Source organism: Solanum pennellii, chromosome 6 (assembly GCF_001406875.1).
Source record: "Solanum pennellii chromosome 6, SPENNV200".
NCBI lineage: Eukaryota > Viridiplantae > Streptophyta > Magnoliopsida > Solanales > Solanaceae > Solanum > Solanum pennellii.
In genome coordinates, this window is record NC_028642.1 from 58,392,287 (window position 1) to 58,408,585 (window position 16,299).

Here is a 16,299-nt window from a genome sequence, read left to right on the forward strand (position 1 = left end):
TATTAATTTTGAGATTTTGGATACAACTATTTTTTGTATTTCTTTTGGTTAATATTACCGTTAAAAGGGTATGATGGGATGTTAGAGATCACTATGCTTTTAGTCAGAATTCTGAATTTGAGTCTCGAATTTCTCCTGATTTTAAAAGGTATACTAATATATTTCTATTTAAATAATTTTTTAATTATTTTAAAAATATTTTACTCTATTAGTTATACGTTCAATATCAATTGAAATATAATACTTAGTAGATTTGAAAAATAAAAATAATTTTTTTTAATGATTAGATATTTAGACATAAGGATAAATGTGGTTCCTAAAATAGACGGTCAGGGTGAAATTGATCCCAAAACTTAACGAAACATAAACACGATGTATTTTCCATAACTTAAAGCTATTTTTGTAAAATTAAAAATTGTTGTGACTTTTGAATAATTATATATATATATATATATAATTGATAGGAATAGACTTGTTATATTCTTTAAAAAAAAGTTATTGTCGGTTAGATACATCTCGAATCTCTGGTATACTCATTCCATTAATTTTTTTGCTTCAGTATTTTTCCAACACCCATTTTACTTGTTAGCAAAGGATCATGCATGATTGATGATAATTGAATCTCTTTTTTTGTTTACTTTTAATTATGCTTTGACTATGCAAAAAAATAAGTAACCAATACATAATTATTTTTCAAATACTTTATTTGTCCAGAATTATTTGTCACGTTGTGCTTTTCAAAAATCAGTTTAATAAATTTTTAAAGTTAAATTAGATCATATTAATTCGATATTTTAAACAAAAAAAATTAGATATTCTAAAATTATATGAAAAGTATTATAAATTGCAATTTTTTACATATTAATATGATGAAGAACAGGTCTTAAAATGTTAGTCAAAGTTTTTATAGTTTGACTCTAAAAATAGAAATTATGACAAATAATATAGAGAGAGAGTAATATTTTCATCAAATCTGAGAAAACTGGCGGCCAAAGCCCAATGTATGTGACCAGTGTTGGTCTCATATATTATTGATAGAGGATCAAGAATTTTCAATTTTTATGATTTTTAAATTTTAATTTAATATATTAGTATTTAAATAGAAGTGATTTAATTTAATTCAATCATATTCGATCTTCTAGCACTGCCCTAATCACCGACGGGTCAAAAAGATTCAATTTCAGAACCTCTCATGAAACTTCCGTTTCAATATTTTTACTAATTTTGTGTTAAGTGGATGAAATAAAGCTTAACAAAATTGATTTGGTCAAATCATTCTAAGTGTCTTTGTTCTAGCATATGTCCCCCAAACCAGAGGCGGATCTACTCAGTGCGGTAGGGGTGTCACGCTAACTACAAACTTCGATGGAAACTTTAGCATAATTCATCATATTTTTAATATTTATTATTATTTTTCTATTCTATAATAATTATTTACATTACTAAAATATTTGTCAATTAACAAAACTGAACAATATATTTTTTCTATTTTGATTATCCTAACAATTAATTTTTCTTGAAAGTGTAAACAAAATTTGTAAATATTTGCAAAAATGATCTTAAAATAAAATAGTAAATTGTCTTTTTTTTTTTTGTTATGATCTCTTAAAGAACACGGCCAAAAAAAAAGTTAGTTAACTAATACGAAAAATGAAAGGAGTATAATTTTATTTTTTTCTCTTCTCAATAATTTGATAATTTCATAAACATTTGAATGCATTAAATATACTCCAACAAGAAAATAAAATGGAAATATTGTCACTAATCTTGACAAATAATTACATAGGTCTTGGTACTATTTTCATGTAACCCAAAATCGAAAATTAACGGGATAATGCACAAGTACCCCCTCAACCTATGTCCGAAATCTCAGAGACACACTTATACTATACTAAGGTCCTATTACCCCCTGAAGTTATTTTATTAATAATTTTCCACCTCTTTTTGGCCAACGTGGCACTATCTTATGGGTCTAACGCTAGTTGACTTTTTTTCAAGCTAGTGCCACGTAGGTCGAAAAGAGGCAAAAAATTACTTATAAAATAAGTTTAGAGGGGTAATAGAACTTTAATATAGTATAAGTGTGTGTCTGGTATTTCGGGCATAGGTTAAGGAGGTACCTGTGCATTTTCTCAAAATTATCCATAAACTCCTACAGTCCTACATATATACATACTCTCTCGGTTATATGATATCTATTTTTTCTTGAAATTCAAGCTATGTGAAGCCTTCAACTATCATTATTTTTTTCTTAAACAACCTTCAGACACTTTTTGAAAATAAATTATAATTGTTATTTATTCTTATTTTATTAACTAATTTGTCAAATAGATCGAAAGATGAATAATTCAAATTAAACCTAAAAATAATTTAGATGATATATCTACTTGACACTTATAGTCTTTAAATTCTGAAACCGCGTGTGCCCTAACATATATAAATTATTTGACTATGAAGTAAAATAAGCATTCATGATTTCCTATGGGGCCAAGATATTCCCCCATAGTATTTAAATAAATAACGTCATTTACTTATATTTTGTATGGTCATATCAGTATCCAATGTTAGATTATTTGATTTGAAAATATATTTTATAAAATATAAATGGGTAGAACGTTGTAGGACTTTTTCTACCTAAAGAAATGAAATGAAATGCAAAAATCGAGGTCGCGCATCACCAATGAATTTTAGAATCAGTTCAATTTTGGAGAGATTCGATTTTTTATAACTTTTTTATAAATTTGTTTTGAGTTTTATGTTCTTTTAATGAGATATTTGCATTTCAATACTTTGGAAATTTTTTATTGGGAAAAGGGTCTGATATACCCCTCAACTTTGTCATTTGGAGCTGATATACCCTTCGTTATAAAAGTGGCTCATATATACCCCTACTTGTAAACAAATGGCTCACATATACCCTTTTCCTCTAACGGAAATGAAAAAAATAATAATTTTAATCTAAATTTTTATTATTTTTTTATAAAAAATATAATCCCATATGAGTAAATTTAATCCTCGTCAAACATATTTTTTTGACTTTTTTTTGTTTCAATGACTAATTTATAATTATTATTTTGATAATCAAATTTATTTATGTTTCACTAATATTCTTGTAAAACTTATTGTAGATGACCAAATTTTTTCTTCGAATACGAAATTAAATTACAATACACACAAAAAAAATAGTTTAAATTTTTTTTTCTTTAAACTAAGGAATGAAAGAAAAAAACAAAATAAGAATGAGAAACTCAAATTATTATTATAAAAGAAGTCAAAAAATAATTTTTGTATGAAAAAAATCAAAATATACCTTGAACTTTGATAAAAGAATCATATATACCCCTAAATTATTTTTTAAAAAAAATTAGAAGTAACAAATATAAATTTAAAACTAATTTTTTAACTTCCGTTAAATGAAGGGTATATGTGAGTCATTTTGTAACGGCAGGGGTATATGTGAGCCGTTTGTATAACGGTAAGGGCATATATGAGCCACTTTTATAACGAAGGGTATATCAGCTCTAAATGACAAAGTTGAGGGGTATATCAGACCCTTTCCCCTTTTTTATTTATATATATATACTTCTTTCTATTTACGCTCAAAATTTTGTTCCAATTGTTGTTCATAGTCTAGCGATGTTCTATTTTTAAAATTTCTTAAGTAATCTATTGTTTTATTTTATGTGATACCTTTTAAATTTTAATATTTAAATAAATTTATTTTTGATCGTAATTTTTTCATAAATCTTTTAAACATTTTGAATTATCAAAAATTGTGACTTATAATACTTTTTATGTCGCTTACAAATATATAAATTTCACGATTATAATTTACTATCAAAAAACTTCTTTAAAAATATCGACATTAATTGATTCAAGTTAGTTCAATAAAAAAAAATTAAGCAAGAATCGTAATGCAATTACTCTTTAATGTAATTATCCTGTGTGACAAAGAAACAATTTAATTTTTTTTAAAATCACAATTTAAAATTTAAAATTCTAGATTCAAAGAATTTGAGAATTTACATTAAAACTTCAAATTGAAGATCAAATTCTATGATTAAACACCTGCTCAGTATTCTGTCTAATGTTGGAAGAATATGACAAAGAAGATTAGAATATTCAAATTATTTGTATATTAATATCTTTCTTGACTAATAGTAAGCAAATATTATAAAATAAATCGGTTCCAAAATTTGACCCGGCCCATTTTGCTTCCTCTCCAAGTATTACTTTACTCTTCTAAAAAAAAAACAAATTAATGTTGTATGATGTAAGAATATTATAATGTGAACAATCTTCTTTCATTCCTAACACAACTGTTTTTTTAATAGATGATAAAATCAAAAGTAAATATTTGACTAATTTGATAAATTATCTATGTGCAATCTCAGAATTCTTTGGTTTCAGAAAAATATATTATTTGACAATTTATGAATTGACAAACACAAACAACATGTTTAACAATTAACACAATGACCTCGTATTCATGTTTTCTTTTCCACGTAGTTAATAATTGAATTCTAATTAAATATTTCACCGTCTCAAAAATTCTAATTATATCATTTTAATCACTAAATTATCCTTTAAAACGTGTTAGTACATTTTCAACCCCAAACAAAGTATAACCAGCTTCCGATTTAAATTTATAATTTATTTTAATTTATTAAATTACATAATAATGCATTTTACATTGACTTTAGGCGAATTTTTGTGTTTGCTTCTGATTTTTTTTCGTGATTGGACTCATTTGCTGTCTTTTGTTTCAATGATTACTTTTGATTCTTTCAAATTATTGTAGATTTATTAAGCTGGATATATCATTTGCGTTCTTATTTTATGTCTCAATATTAGTGACACAATAGAAAAAAGATATGAATACACATTGAATCACTTCCTATTGTTTCCTAGATATTACGTCTCTTCTGATGTACAACTACTATCCAGGTGTTGTACTGTTTTATTTTATACTTAGAAATAATTGATGTGTTGTTGTAATTATAAATAAAAATAATTAATATTTTGATAAAATAAAAATAGTTAATAGTACTAATTTGATTCACATTATAATTCATAATCATTATAGTATCTTTTAAATTATCATGACACATAATTCAAATTAATCTGATAATTCTTAATTGAGTAAAATTTTATCTGTATCCTTTATTTATAACAACAGAATAAATCCATGATACATACACAGATACACATAGTTAATTGGAAATAGAGATCCATAAAAGGGTACTCTATAAGCCTATTAAGGCAAATACATTGATTAGTATGATACACTAATAATTCTCTATATAATGGATTAACACAAGCATAATTCATAGTTTAATTAACCACGATATGTTAATATCTACTTTATAATATAACTCAATTTTAAGAGAAAAAATAATTTTATGATCTTAAACTAAAGAAATGTAACATATGTCCTCTAGACTAGAAATGAAATAAAACAAATAAATCAAAATTAAGATTCGTTAAAAAATATATATATTTAATTTGAAATGTGTTGAATTAGGTCTTAGGTCCTAACTCAGACTCCAAAAATTAGTTCCTAGGGAAAGCTAGTACCTAAAAAGGAGGATTGTCCATGTCTTATAAGGAGTTCACCTTAACATTTTGTGCGTGAACAATTTTGATTTTGGGGACCCCAACATCGGGTGAGACGGGTCATGTCCCAACATTCGATGAAACAAATCTTGCTCTGATACCATGTTGAATTAAGCATTAGGCCTAACTCACCTCTAAAATCTAGCTCTAAGGAAAGAGGATTGTTCATGTCTTACAAGGAGTTAACGCATCTCAGTAATCACTGATGTTAGACTTTTTATCATTCTTTAACAAAATGAATTAAAATGAAAAAGCTAGACAAACAAATCAAAGAAACAAGCATGATTTGATATAAATATCGAATCTTTGTAATTTTTTTCTTTACTTTTTTCTCCCTGTGAATTGTGTGGATAGAGTCACGCCGTCTACTCGTTCAAGGGGCAAAATGGGATAGTGGGGCACTCGGTGCCGCGCTAAGAGAGCAGAAAAACCACCAATCAGCTTGGCACAGTACACATACCGAGACAAACAAAGAAGATGACCCGACTCGACCCGACCGACCCATGAACACTTGTTGACCCATCAAGTTTTATCTCTATCACATTTTTACTTACCTTTTCCTTCTCCTTCACAGAAGGTTCCTTTTTCTTGTCTTTGGGGCTTAATAAAGGCGCAGCCTTGACTCGTGTGCATCAATTTTTACATACTATATCTTCTTTGCTTGTTTTGCCCCTTTTTATTTTCTCTTCAAAAAAACTGAGAAAAGCGCCTGCCTCTCATTTTTTCACTTTTGCTGTCATCTTGTTCACTCCACTCATTAAGGTATGCCCATTAAATAAATATTGATTTTTGTATTTCAAGTTGAGATATTTCTTCATTTCTGAATTGGGTTTTCGTTTATTTCATGTTTTTTATAGTTGATTTTTCCAACGAGAGGCTTATGCTTTTTTCCCCTGTTTTTTATTTGAAAAAACAAGAAATCATGATTTTTGTAGCAGTTTGGTGTTTTGTGCCTGTGTTATCTTTCATTTCTTGAAGTTTTGCAACTAAAGATTTGATCTTTCTTGTTCTTTTCTGTTATGTGGGTTGTGTACACCTTTGAATTGATTGCTTCTTTTTATTGCCATTAATGGGTTTTAAGATCAGTGATGATTTCTGTGTTTGTAGAATTTGTATCTCTATGAGTATTAAGTTACCTCATGTTTATAGTCTGTGGAAAAAAATAGTAACTTTTTGCCTTCTGGTAGTTTGTTGTTGGGCCTGCTCAGATGTTAAACCAGGCATGAAGTTGGAAAAAAAGTTGTTTTTCTTTTCCACCATTAGCTGGTTTTTCAGTTGTATATTCTCATTGTTTAGTTTGACCTAACAATGCCTGTTTCATTCCTCTTCTCCCCTTGAGTGATGTTTTCCTTCTTTTTTTTGTGTTTGTAGATTGTTTATACACAAAACTGGTATGGATCCTCGATTCATTCCGTTGTCTGATCCTGTAAACACTTTCGAGTTCGAAGATCAGATTAATTTGTCTAGCTATGAGGGATCTCTGAATCCTCCTCACAATTATAATGATGACTATGTTGGTTTTGGTGTTCCGTATACGGCCCCAACTGTAGACATTGGTAATTTCGCTCCATCATCAAACGTGAGCTCGGAAGTGGACTCTCCAGATGATCATGACTCTGATTCTCTGTTTAAGTACCTAAACCAGATACTTATGGAGGAGAATATTGAAGATAAGCCCAGCATGTTTCATGACCCGCTTGCTCTAAAAGCTGCTGAGAAGTCCTTATATGAAGCCCTTGGCAAGTCATACCCTCCTTCACCCTATCGTACCCCTTATCATGTTGACCATCGGTTAGAAAGCCCAAGCCCTGACAGCATTTTCCAGACTTCCAGTGACCATAGTACAAGTAGTAGCAATGCTCATAGTAATTCGATGGATCCTCACTGGATTGTTGATCCTGGTGAATCTAGTTTGTCTTTGCCTGTGGAGAGTCATCCATCAGAGTACTCCATCCAACCTTTGATGCAGAGTAACTCAGAGAGGTCTCATGGTTCTTTAAACAACATCAACAACTTGAATGTCCATATGGACTCTTTTTTAAATCCTTATGCTCTTTCAAACATGTTTACTGATAGCGAGTCTATCTTACAGTTCAAGAGAGGGGTGGAGGAAGCTAATAAATTCCTTCCAAATGTTAGTCAATTTGTTGTTGATTTGGATAAATATACCTTTCCTCCAAAGGTGGAAGAAGTGACCAAAGAGGCTGTGGTCAAGGTAGAGAAGGATGAGAGGAATCACTCACCTAACGGGACTAAAGGAAGAAAACATCAGTATCCTGAGGACAGTGATTTTGAAGATGAAAGGAGCAACAAACAATCAGCAATATATGTGGAGGAGGAGGCTGAGTTATCAGAGATGTTTGACAGGGTTCTACTTTGTACAGATAAAGGTGAGACAATATGTGGTGATGTCAAGTGTGAAATGCCAGTAGACAATAGTTTAGACCAAAATGGACAAGCACATGGATCAAATGGTGGAAAAACTCGTGCTAAGAAACAAGGGACTAAAAATGAAGCTGTGGATCTAAGGACTCTCTTAGTTAGCTGTGCACAGTCTGTTGCTGCTGACGATCGCAGGACAGCATATGAACAGCTAAAGCAGATCAGGCAGCATTGTTCTTCCATTGGTGATGCATACCAAAGGCTGGCCAGTGTATTTGCTGATGGCCTTGAAGCCCGGTTGGCTGGCACTGGCACTCAAATATATGCTGCCCTTGCTCCGAAAAAGATTACAGCTGCTGAGAAATTGAAAGCATACCAGGTTTATCTTTCGGCATGCCCGTTCAAGAAAATATCAATATTCTTTGCGAATAAAATGATCTTCCACACAGCATCTAATGCCAGGACATTGCATCTCATAGATTTTGGTATACTATATGGTTTCCAGTGGCCAATACTCATCCAGCTTCTCTCAGAGATACCTGATGGGCCTCCAAAGCTTCGCATTACTGGAATAGACCTTCCCCAACCTGGATTCAGGCCAGCAGAAAGCTTAGAACAGACAGGGAGCCGATTGGCAAAATATTGTGAGCGCTTTAAAGTACCATTTGAATATAACGCCATAGCAACACAGAATTGGGAGAACATCAAACTTGAGGATTTGAAACTTGTAAGTGGTGAGACTGTTGCTGTGAACTGTCTTTTTCGTTTTAAGAACCTGTTGGATGAGACAGTGATGTTGGACAGTCCAAGGGATGCAGTTCTGGGCTTAATTAGAAAGATGAATCCGGATATCTTCGTGCAAGCTGTAATCAATGGATCTTATAGTGCACCCTTCTTTGTCACTCGCTTCAGGGAGGCCCTCTTCCATTACTCAACTCTCTTTGACATGTTTGATGCTACCTTACCCCGTGATGATCAGAAGAGGTTGCATTTTGAACAAGAATTTTACAGACGCGAGGCAATGAATGTCATTGCTTGTGAGGGTTCCGAGAGGGTTGAGAGGCCTGAGACGTACAAGCAATGGCAGGTTCGCAATATGAGGGCTGGATTCAAGATTCTTCCGTTGAACCAACAACTCGTACAGAAGTTAAGGTGCAAGGTAAAGGCTGGCTACCACCGCGATTTTGTGTTTGATGAGGATGGTAAATGGATGTTACAGGGTTGGAAAGGCCGGGTAGTATGCGCTAGCTCGTGTTGGGTGCCAGCATAGAAGTATCTGAAACATGTTTGTTAGTCAAGATTTTAGTTCATAGGGATTCTGTTATGTTAGCCATAAACGATGTGTTCTAAAGCTATTATATGTACATAACGCTGGCCCTAGAAAGGATTAGTCTTGCTAATCTTTGATATTACAGCTTTGTATCTCTTTGCAGTTCAATTCTTTTTTCTTTTTGGGGGTTCTGTTGGTTTATTTAATATAATATGTAACACGATTCGAAAAGTTGAATGATAAGCACCTTGAACTTCGATTCGAGAGTGGGAGCTTGTAGGGTATGCTTTTAAAAAGACATGTGAATATGCTTTTAAAAAGTCAGAAAAGATAATGTCAGTAAAAGGTTACTGTCATTGATTCTGTGACAATTTTTGCTAATATTTGTCCCAACACTAACTTCAAGAATATAGGGATTATTGATTCCTTCTATAAGTAGCATAACAAGGATTAGAGATAAGGAAATCTGGTCCTTATAAGTTTAGATTATTTTAAAAAAAAACAATTAATTTTGTATTCACAATGGTGTCAACAGCTTAATTCAGACAACAGTTTTATTTTTATTATTATTTTGGATTTGTAGGCCTGTAAACTAGGAGATTTTAGTTGTTGGGGGAACGAAGCTGGTCCATAATATGATTGTTGCTATAGTTTTGTCAATTCAGCTTGACCTAGAATTGACGTTTGGATTAGAAAGCATACTTGTTTTTTTTAATAATTGGTTTGTACAGTGTAAAACTGTCTTCTTACATCGTATGTCGTCTTCTGTTTTGTGCTTGTCATTTTCTATCCAAGCAATAACGCAATTCTGAAATCATTACATCCCAAAATAGATGTCAACAATTGTAGGCCAAATATATATAGTCAAGACTTTTAAACTTGGGTCTCAATTTTTATTTTGGCACTTCAAATCAGGGTGTTCCCATTAGAAACTTCATCAAAATGTATTGACATTTGTTATTCAAATGTATTTAGGTTATATGCACAGGCGGAGCCATGTAGGAGGAGGGTTCATTCACATCCCCTCGGTTAATCGCTTAGTAAAAATATTGATTCCGCTACGACTACTTCGGTGGCTACGTTCAACCCAAGTGTACTTGGGCTTTTCTGCCTCTGTTTCCTAGGAAGTGAGGCTTCATAACAAGAGTATTTACTATTCATCATTTGTCTAAAATAAACAAACAGAAAAATTGTTCCAAACAAAATATTAGATGCATTTTTATTGGTTACTTGTATTGCTAATTAGCTGAATTTTTTGTAAACATCTTTGATTCTTGAAATGTAATCAAATAATCACTCATCTCTGGCATGTGATTACTTTGATGGAGTCCTTAATCAGATGCTTATGGAGAAGAGGAAGACTTAGAGAATAGGCCTTGGATGCTTCAAGATTCATTAGCTCTACAGCTTTTGCAAAGAGGAGAATATCTGCTTCAGACATATTAAAAGCCTTTCAGGTCAGAGGCAACTGATCCATTGCTATCATGTTCAGCAAAAGTTTTAGAAACATGTACAATTTAATAAGTTTACTGTTTTTCTGAACTCACAAACTTTAGATCCTAATTTCGCCTTTGTTTCAGGTGTATGTTACAGCCTGCCCATTCAGGATGATGTCCAACATATTTGCTAACAAGTCAATTGGGATGCTGACAAGGGAAGCAACAAGTATAACATTATTGATTTTAGTATTCTGTATGTTTTCCAATGGCCATGTTTAATTCAGGGAATTTCCCTTAGGCCATCAGGATTACAGGAATTGATTTTCCACAACCTGGATTCAGACCAGCAGAGAGAGTTGAGGAGACAGGGCGTCGACTAGCAAAGTATTGCAAGAGATTTAATGTTCCTTTTGAGTATAACGCTAAGAAATGGGATTCTATCCAGCTGGAGGATCTCAAGATAAACAGAGATGAGATGCTTGTTGTAAATTGCTTATACAGGCTCATAAATGTGCCTGATGAAACAGTATACGAAAACAGTCCAAGGGATGATGTGCTAAGATTGATTAAGCAAATAAAGCCTGATGTTTTCCTTCATGGAATTGTTAACGGGGCATATAACTCAAACTTTCTTTGTAATTCGATTTAAACAAGCACTATTCCACTTCTCTTCTCTGTTTGACATGATGGAGGCAACTGTACCGCGTGAAATCAAGAGAGAGTGCTGTTTGAGAAAGTGAATCTGGGGAAGGAAATTATGAACATGTGGCTTGTGAAGGTACTGCAAGAGTTGAAAGGCCAGAACCATATAAGCAGTGGCAGTTAAGAAACCAGAGAGCAGGATTTAGGCAGCTTCCATTAGACCAGGACATAGTTAAAGAAGTGAGGGCCAAGGTGCAACTGCAATAACCATAAGGACTTTCTGCTGATAACTGATCCTTCAGAAGTCCAATTATATTTTAACAAACAGAACTATTTGATTTTATCATGTGTAGTGGCACTTATATGGTCTCCCTTTGGGTTCTTGCACATCTTTTTCTTCTCTGTCATCTTTGATTAAGCCTCAAACGTTCGTTGGTGTAAGGTGACCTTCTTGACTATTGAATCCTTGTTTATTTCAATCACTTGTTTTTGAGTGCACCAACAATTCTCATGGGCTAGAACTACATTTTTCTTTTACAAGAACAGATAGTTCGATACATTCATACCATTTAGTTCATAAAGCTGTAAGCTTGTGAACTTCCCAACATTCTCAGCAACAATAGAGGCTCATGGAAACCACTTTTGCATTGTCTCATGGACTTCTAGTTGTGGAATCCTCTGTTGTTCAACCATATCAGTGGCATTCGCAACCTTAATTTCATTACACTTGTTCTTTAATGCTGCTCTGTTGTTATCTGTACCCTCTGGAATTCTTAGATGGTAAACACAGAAAAAAGCACAAAAGGATTCTTCAACAAATTGATACTTATCACTCATCCCATATCTGGAAAATACAATGAACTACATGCTGAGGCTTTTAACAAGGTGTACTGTACAGTGCCAAGTTTGAATGACAATCATCGCTATGCTATTAAACAGACGAAATATACCCTTTGATCTCCACTTTTGAATGACAATTCGACAAGATAAGAAAAATAAATAATTAAAGCAGAGGTAGACATTGAAGTGCCAGTACACATTGATAAAATCAAATAGTTCACAACCAAATACTTATAATTCAAACTTGATTCAGTAGTCATCATGGACTTACATGCCAACACTTACTTCTAGGAGAAGTTCTTACAACTATAGTCACATGAGAAATATCACATCCACTAAGCAATAATAATACAGCTAGGGACTGTGAAATCAATGTAACAACTGTTATTCAGGTTAACAGGCAAAAGAGGAAACTAGAAAAAAAAAAAGAGAAAGCAACAGATTAAATAACTACAACTATACGGTTGTCTTTATTGTGAAATTACCCAACTAAGCTCTCACTTCGATTGCAGTCTTTTCCGAGTAGCGAATGTCTGGTTTAACATCTTCCCATAACTCCGGTAATGCTTCCTTCATGTTATGAATGCTTTCTAGTGCATAATCTATGCCTTCTGTTCTATGGGAGGCACCCACCTATACCAAATAAGTGAAGTTCATATGCATATTAGAAAAGAATTAAGGAGGATGACTATGAGATTCTTTTGCTTTGTGTTGCTTCAAAAGTTAGTAATTCAACTTACCCACACAGTATGAAGGCCTGTGAGCTTAGCAGTCTGAAGATTACGGACCGAGTCATCAAAGAACAGCTGAGGAAAGCAGAAAGATAAAAAGAATTATGTTAGAATTCAGGTAAATTGGTACAAGATAGAAATGCAGAAATCAAGGATAATTACATACCGTCTTCTGAGGGTTAATGTTCACTATTTTAAAGGCTTGTTCATAGGCTTGTTCGAATGGTTTGCAAACAATAAGAGACCTAGGGGATACTGGAAGGAGAAGAAGTATCTAGAATTAGTATATCTGTAGTGTCTCGAGAGTGAAATGGAATTAGATCTGACAACAGACTCACCACCATTGTTGCTGTCTTGTACACTGCCGTTGTTGGTAGGATTCACAGTCTCAAAGCATACGATATCATCAAAACAGTCCTCTAATCCGAGCCTGCTAAGAACTTTTGCCACATGGGCTTCATTTGCATTTGAAAATATCTGTTTCAATCACAACAGATATACACATTACACCAACATTATCATACAAAGTGTATATGATCATGAAGGTTCTTGTTTATTTGTAGTGCTATAGAAGTATGTGTAACTTACAACTTTCCGAACAGGCAAGCTATGCAAAAGATTCCTCAGAACATGGTCATGCTTTAAAAGTTCATAAGGTAATCTCCCATGTACAAAACTGTTAATGAAGACTGGATAAGGTACTTCTCATTTAAAAACAGTATAAAAAGATGTGTAAGGAAACATAGAAAAGAAGTGCTACCTATGGTAGTCGTCATAATCAAAGTCGTAACCAATGGCCTGAAAAAATTGAATGCCAAGTTTAGCATATGAACAACCGAGACTAACTGTTCATAGTCAATTTACACAAGCTATAACCTTACCCTGAGACCAGCCATGGTTGTTCCGTACTCCTTATATAAGCTTATACACATTTCTGGAACTTTAGTCTCATCAATGCCAAGCTTTTCAATCATATAATCTAAAAGTTGCAACAATGGGAAGATTATTGATTGTTCGATCTAACAAACATTTATGTAGGAAGCAATTATATGAGGAGATATCAAATTAAAGAGAACTGCAAAATTACCAATGATATTTTTCGTGCATTGTGCGGAAATACCAGAGCTAAGTGGATAAAGTGTATCATCAACATCTGCAAATTGAAATGCAAGCATTTTTAGGAATAATACACAAGGCAATCTTCCATTCTTCCTTTGGATGGATAACGCATATCAGATATAAAGCCTTACCAAACAGAAGGCACTCATATTTTGGCTCCGAAACTCCCTTGTAGCTGTCTTCATGCTCCATTTTGTTCTAAAGGGTCTTAAATTATATAAACATCAAAATTAGTATTTGGCTCACAAATTAGATATAACTGTGATAGAAACTCTCATTAAGTATAGATGATAAGGCTAGTTAGGGAGCGACATATCGCACTGATAATACTTGTTCCCTCCACAACAATTGAAAGAAGAAAATAGAAACATGCCTTAAGCTCCTCTAATAGGAATCCTCTCCCACAAAATAACGGAAGAGGAATGCAACATGGACTGCAACATAACATCTTTGGTACTGGTTCTAAGGTGATTGACTCACTAATATGAATATCATACACAGATCAAGAGACTAAAAATGTCCAGATAATAAAGGAGAAGATATAAAACCTCAAACATGGTATTTCCAGCTTCATAAGAGTAACTAATAGAGAACTTAGTTTAAAACTGCTTAATTAGCAGATAAGAAATGTTTTTTTCTTGAAAAGACTCAAACAACAAATGAACAACATACCCGGTGAAATCAAATATGTGGGGTCAGGGGAGATAGAGTAAACTCAATATCTACCAGGAACCTCAATAAACTTGGATATCATTAGGTGTTGATCAAAATTCAATCTTGATCTTTGAGAAATAAGAGAAAATCATACCAAAGGAAACAATCAAACAGGGCAACCAGTATATTTCTCTTTAACAGACCATCTCCACAATATCGGGGAAGTTTATTATTCATCTAAAATAAAAAAGGGCAGGAACAAACCAAGAAGAAGATCAATCCTTATAAAAACTGAAACTTTACTTCACAATGATGCAAAGGGACAATCACATTACTTTAACAAAAGAGAGGGGAAGATGAACAAACAAACAAAAAAAGATGAAAAATACAATCTTGGCAAAAACAAACAAGAATACTCCTAAAACTACCAAAAAGTAGGTGTAAGACAGACTACAAAGACAATGAAACTCAAAAGAATTAATAAAAACACAATTTTTCAAGTACAATCAAGAATACAACATAAAACTGCAACAAAATCATAAAAATGTGAATAAAAAGAGAGAAGAGAGAATCATTACCAGATCTCTCTAGAAGAATGTGAGAAGTTACTTTGAGCAGTTTTCGATTACTGTATGATAAATAAACGCTGGAAAATAAAGGCGTAAGAGAATGAAAGAGTGATAAGCTATTTATAGCAGAAACTTTGAAAAACAAAGACTTGTTTTGTTGTTCCATAAAGTAGGGGGTAGAAGATGGGCCGAAAGGGATTGAACAAAGTCTTGGGTCCTACGTCTACAATTCTGACCAATTGTTACAAATATTCATTTTTTCCTTCCCTTTCTCGAACCACATATTTAAATTAGGATTTTGACGGAGCGGTAAGTATTTTTTCAATTTCAGATTTGAGTATTCAACTATAAAATTGTTTTTGCTAAGTAATGCATTACTTTTACTTTTAATATGTGATTTTTCAGCGTGAACTCATTTGAAAAATAAGTAGAAAAAGGTATCCTCCCTTCTCTCATACTTACCTTTCTAGGTACATTTTTAAAAAATCGTCTTATCCTTTTTTTTAACATATTTTTTATTTAATTTCTATTTATAATATTTAAAATTAAATAAATTGTATTTAGCAACGTAAGAGTCGACTCATTATCAACCACCATTTCCCTTTAAAAGAAAAAAAATGAGAGATTTTAAAATTATTAATGAGTATTCTTATTAGTACAACACGTTATATATCCACCCACCATTAAATTCCTATGTAATTAATTAATTCTCACATTCAGTCTTCAGCCACATGGTAAGACCCTTCTTTTTAATACCAAAAATCCGCGTTTCCACACCGCTTAATTATTCTTTAACGATACGTTTTTAAATTTTAATGTTTAAAATACTTCACGTTTGTTTCCTTAATATAAAATTTGAACAAAAAAAATAAATTAGAGGGAGTCTTTTCTTGATTTTGATCCAGAAAAGAGAAAGTTCTAATTAAACAATAACATAATAAAATATTCAACTATTTGAATTTCTATTAATCATGCCGTCAACTTTGTTGGATATTGAAAACTATAGACTAGGAGCCTTGTAAATTTTCAATGTTTTT

At 32.4% G+C, this 16,299-nt stretch overlaps 2 protein-coding genes and 1 pseudogene across 2 annotated transcripts; 2 read left to right on the forward strand and 1 right to left on the reverse strand.

Moving 5' to 3' along the window:
- The first annotated feature begins 6,201 nt into the window (after positions 1-6,201).
- LOC107023676 (scarecrow-like protein 14) lies at positions 6,202-9,532 on the forward strand. Its single transcript, XM_015224442.2, has 2 exons — positions 6,202-6,378; positions 6,988-9,532. The coding sequence occupies exon 2, from the start codon at positions 7,010-7,012 to the stop codon at positions 9,266-9,268; it is 2,259 nt and encodes a 752-aa protein (XP_015079928.1). The 5' UTR covers positions 6,202-6,378; positions 6,988-7,009; the 3' UTR covers positions 9,269-9,532.
- Positions 9,533-10,233: 701 nt separating this feature from the next.
- On the forward strand, positions 10,234-11,847 carry LOC107022509 (annotated as a pseudogene).
- Positions 11,848-12,364: 517 nt separating this feature from the next.
- Positions 12,365-15,427, reverse strand: LOC107021475 (uncharacterized protein C24B11.05-like). The gene is made up of 10 exons (XM_015222149.2): positions 15,272-15,427; positions 14,171-14,246; positions 14,008-14,073; positions 13,802-13,899; positions 13,681-13,718; positions 13,509-13,596; positions 13,259-13,397; positions 13,087-13,175; positions 12,930-12,995; positions 12,365-12,822 (listed from the first exon to the last, which is right to left on the reverse strand). The coding sequence occupies exons 2-10, from the start codon at positions 14,229-14,231 to the stop codon at positions 12,679-12,681; spliced, it is 789 nt and encodes a 262-aa protein (XP_015077635.1). The 5' UTR covers positions 14,232-14,246; positions 15,272-15,427; the 3' UTR covers positions 12,365-12,678.
- Between the last annotated feature and the right edge of the window lie 872 nt (positions 15,428-16,299).

Bases quoted from the DNA above. Each gene is read 5' to 3' on its own strand.
- LOC107023676 (XM_015224442.2), top strand. From the start codon at position 7,010: ATGGATCCTCGATTCATTCCGTTGTCTGATCCTGTAAACACTTTCGAG.
- LOC107021475 (XM_015222149.2), bottom strand. From the start codon at position 14,231: ATGGAGCATGAAGACAGCTACAAGGGAGTTTCGGAGCCAAAATATGAG. The intron at 13,900-14,007 runs GTAATTTTGCAG...TGCAACTTTTAG, and splicing joins ATGCACGAAAAATATCATTG to ATTATATGATTGAAAAGCTT. The intron at 13,398-13,508 runs GTAAGTTACACA...TGATTGAAACAG, and splicing joins GCTTGCCTGTTCGGAAAGTT to ATATTTTCAAATGCAAATGA.